The following is a 3,789-nucleotide window of genomic DNA, read 5'->3' as shown; positions in this document are numbered from 1 at the left end:
GCACATCCACACCATTGATGGAGACGGGGGACAGGTGTGTTCCTCCCCTCCTCGAGTCCACCACTAACTCAGTAGCCTTGGCTCAGTAGGAGCTGCAGGTGATTCAGCCCACACCACACAACAAAGTTGTTGACTACACCGGTGTAGTCAGCATCCCGCCCCTCATTGAAGCAATAGACAATAGACAACAGACAATAGGTGCAGGAGTAGGCCATTCGGCCCTTCGAGCCTGTACGCAGCAACTCTACCGATATTGTATCATTGCAGATGATACAAAGCTAGATGGTAGTGTGAACTGTGAGGAAGATGCTATGAGGTTGCAGGGTGACTTGGACAGGTTGTGTGAGTGGACGGATGCATGGCAGATGCAGTTTAATGTGGATAAGTGTGAGGTTATCGGCTCTGGTGGTAAGAATAGGAAGGCAGAGTATTATCTGAATGGTATCAAGTTAGGAACAGGGGACGCACAACGAGATCTGGGTGTCCTAGTGCATCAGTCACTGAAATGAAGCATGCAGGTACAGCAGGCAGTGAAGAAAGCCAATGGAATGTTGGCCTTCATAACAAGAGGATTTGAGTATTGGAGCAAATAGGTCCTTCTGCAGTTGTACAGGGCCCTAGTGAGACCGCACCTGGAGTACTGTGTGCAGTTTTGGTCTCCAAATTTGAGGAAGGGCATTCATGCTATTGAGGGCGTGCAGCGTAGGTTTACTAGGTTAATTCCCGGAATGGCCGGACTGTCGTATGTTGAAAGACTGGAGCGACGAGGTTTGTATACACTGGAATTTAGAAGGACGAGACGTGCCGCCCAACTGTTTTATAACTGTTGGCAGACCAATTTCCAGTACTGGGATAAAGTTCTATTCCATCGGATCGCATCATATCATGTTTAAAGTTTTTTATTTTTTAATAATGTTGATGTGATTTGACTAATTCAGCGGCTCGCCTGAAAGGATACATTACGAGATATTTAATCTCCTCTTTGAACTTGGACTGCACCGCCGCATAGATGAACGTGTTGGTGGAACAGCTGAGAAGGAGGAGCAGGTAACCAGTCTCGCGAAAGTAAAATATGGGGTCGGATGTCGAATAAAAGTAAATTCCGGTCGACCGAGCAAAAATGTAATGTGCTACGAACGTCAACCACAAGATTATTAAATTGGCGGAGATGGCCAACAGTAACACGACCGATTGTTTCCTGCTTTGTATCTCGGGGTCACGTTCGGCTCCCGGAGTCTTTTGGCCCCGGAGTCCTCTCCTGATCCGACTGGACAGTAAGATGTACCTTATGGTCAGTGCGTTGAAAAGTAGGACCAAAGCAAATGGAAGGAAGGGAGTTCCAACTAGATTGGAGAGCGCAAACGCTATCCATGGTCCTGATGTGTAGAAGTTAGATGTGAACGTGCAGTACCAAGGTACATTGTCGGTAAAATATAAAGGTTTAAGCGCAAAATACCAGGGGATGTTCCGTAAGAGGCACACCGCGCACACCAGACCTATCACCAGCGCCGCCCGGTCACTGGTACAGTATTTGTTCCGGACGTTCGGACAACAAATGGCGACGTACCGGTCAAAGGTGAAAGCGACCGTCAGCCAGACGGAACAGTCTTTGGCGACGTACAGGACGACCGTCTTGACGGCGCAGACCGGGGTGACGCTCAGGAAGCTGGCTGGGAAGTAAACGCTCAATATCCGGTTGACGATGACGTTGGTCAACACGACCATGAGGTCCGCCGCCGCCATGCTCACCAGGTAATAGGTGATGCACCCCGAAAGGCCGCACCTGCCCCGGGAGAGGATCACAATGGACATCCCGTTCGCTGATGAGAGAGAAACATCGGCATATTAATTGGTGGACGCAATGATCACTATAGACTCACAAAGCTCTGGAGTTACTTCCCACCATTGTCCCCGTCTACACTTTACACTCCCTCCGAAAAGTTAGTTCAGTTAAAATTAATTTGTTGTCACACGTACTGGGGTAGAGTGAACAGATTTTGATGCGTGCTATGCAGTCAGCGGAAAGGCAAAATATAATTACAATCCAGCCATTCACGGTGAACAGATACAGGATAAGGGAATAACGTTTAGTGCAAGGTAAAGCCAGCAAAGTCCGATCAAGGATAGTCCCAGGGACACCAAAAGAGGCAGATAGTAGTTCAGGACAAGGCTTGACTACAGTGGATGTGGAGAGGATGTTTCCACCAATGGGAGAACCTTGGACCAGAGGTCACAGCCTCAGAATAAAGGGATGTACCTTTAGATAGAGTTGGTGAATCGAAGGCCAGAGGGCATGGGTTTAAGATGAGGAGGGACACATTTAATCGGAATCTGAGTAACTTTTTTTCCACACAGAGGGTGGCGGGTGTATGGAACGAGCTGCCAGAGGAGGTAGTTGAGGCTGGGACTATCCCATCGTTTAAGAAGCAGTTAGACAGGTACATGGATAGGACAGGTTTGGAGGGATTTGGAACAAACGCAGGCAGTTGGGACTCGTGTGGCTGGGACATGTTGGACGGTGTGGGCAATTTGGGTCGAATGACCTGTTTCCACACTGCATCATTCAATAGCTCATTAGTCGCAGAGAAGCATTGTTTTACAAAGCAGGAGACGAGCATTGGGAATGGAATTCGGAAGGTGTTACTTCAAACCGGAGGCAATGCCCCGCCGACAGAAGCTATAACAATCCTATCGCACAGAAGTCGGAAGACGTTGAATTGACTCATTTTATTGTAATGGAACGAACAATAGACAATAGGTGCAGGAGGAGGCCATTCGGCCCTTCGAGCCAGCACCGCCATTCAATGTGATCATGGATGATCATTCTCAATCAGTACCCCGTTCCCATACCCCCTGACTCCGCTATCCTTAAGACCTCTATCCAGCTCTCTCTTGAATGCATTCAGAGAATTGGCCTCCACTGCCTTCTGAGGCAGAGAATTCCACAGATTCACAACTCTCTGACTGAAAAGGTTTTTCCTCATCTCAGTTCTAAATGGCCTACCCCTTATTCTTAAACTGTGGCCCCTTGTTCTGGACTCCCCCAACATTGGGAACATGTTTCCTGCCTCTAACGTGTCCAACCCCTTAATCATCTTATACGTTTCGATAAGATCGCCTCTCATGCTTCTAAATTCCAATTTATACAAACATAAGACAGAAGAAGCTGTGGGCACAAGGAGCTGTCGATGCTGGTTTACACAAATGACCCAAAGTGCTGGAGTACCCGAACGGGCGAAGCAGCATCTCTGGTAGTGGTAGGGTGGTTCAGTTGCCTGATAACAGCCGGGAAAAAAACTGTGGAGGTGTGCGATTTCACACCTATAACTTTTACCCGATGGGAGAGGGGGGGGGGGGGGGGGGAAGAAGGAATGGCCGGGGTGCGACTCGTCCTTGATTATGCTGCTGGCCTTGCGGACATAGACACTCACTGTCTGAACAAGGGTGTCAACCTCCCGCGTCACCCATTCCTTTTCTCCACTACGCAACGTGATCAATATGACTTTACTCCCGTCCGGCTGAAGGCACAGAAGCTTGAAAGCGCGCACCACCAGACTCGGGAACAGCAGCTTCCCCTCTGTTATCAGCGTTCTGAACGGTCTGCTAGGGCAATAGGCAATAAACAATAGACAATAGACAATAGGTGCAGGTGTAGGCCATTCGGCCCTTCGAGCCAATGTGATCATGGCTGATCATTCACAATCTGTACCCCATACCCCCTCACTCCACTATCATTAAGAGCTCTAACTAGCCCTCTCTTGAAAGCAACCAGAAAATTGGCCTCCACTC

The 3,789-nt window shown here is 48.8% G+C and overlaps 1 protein-coding gene across 1 annotated transcript; it reads right to left on the bottom strand.

The window, feature by feature from the left end:
• Positions 1–906: 906 nt before the first annotated feature.
• Positions 907–1,812, bottom strand: LOC144612211 (FMRFamide receptor-like). Its single transcript, XM_078431769.1, has one exon. The coding sequence runs from the start codon at positions 1,810–1,812 to the stop codon at positions 907–909; it is 906 nt and encodes a 301-aa protein (XP_078287895.1).
• Positions 1,813–3,789: the final 1,977 nt, after the last annotated feature.

Source organism: Rhinoraja longicauda, chromosome 43, assembly GCF_053455715.1.
Source record: "Rhinoraja longicauda isolate Sanriku21f chromosome 43, sRhiLon1.1, whole genome shotgun sequence".
In the NCBI taxonomy this organism is placed as follows: Eukaryota; Metazoa; Chordata; class Chondrichthyes; order Rajiformes; family Arhynchobatidae; genus Rhinoraja; species Rhinoraja longicauda.
The sequence above is the reverse complement of the archived record's forward strand: the minus strand, read 5'-3'. Positions and strand labels throughout refer to the sequence as shown.

Bases quoted from the DNA above. Each gene is read 5' to 3' on its own strand.
- LOC144612211 (XM_078431769.1), bottom strand. From the start codon at position 1,812: ATGTCCATTGTGATCCTCTCCCGGGGCAGGTGCGGCCTTTCGGGGTGC.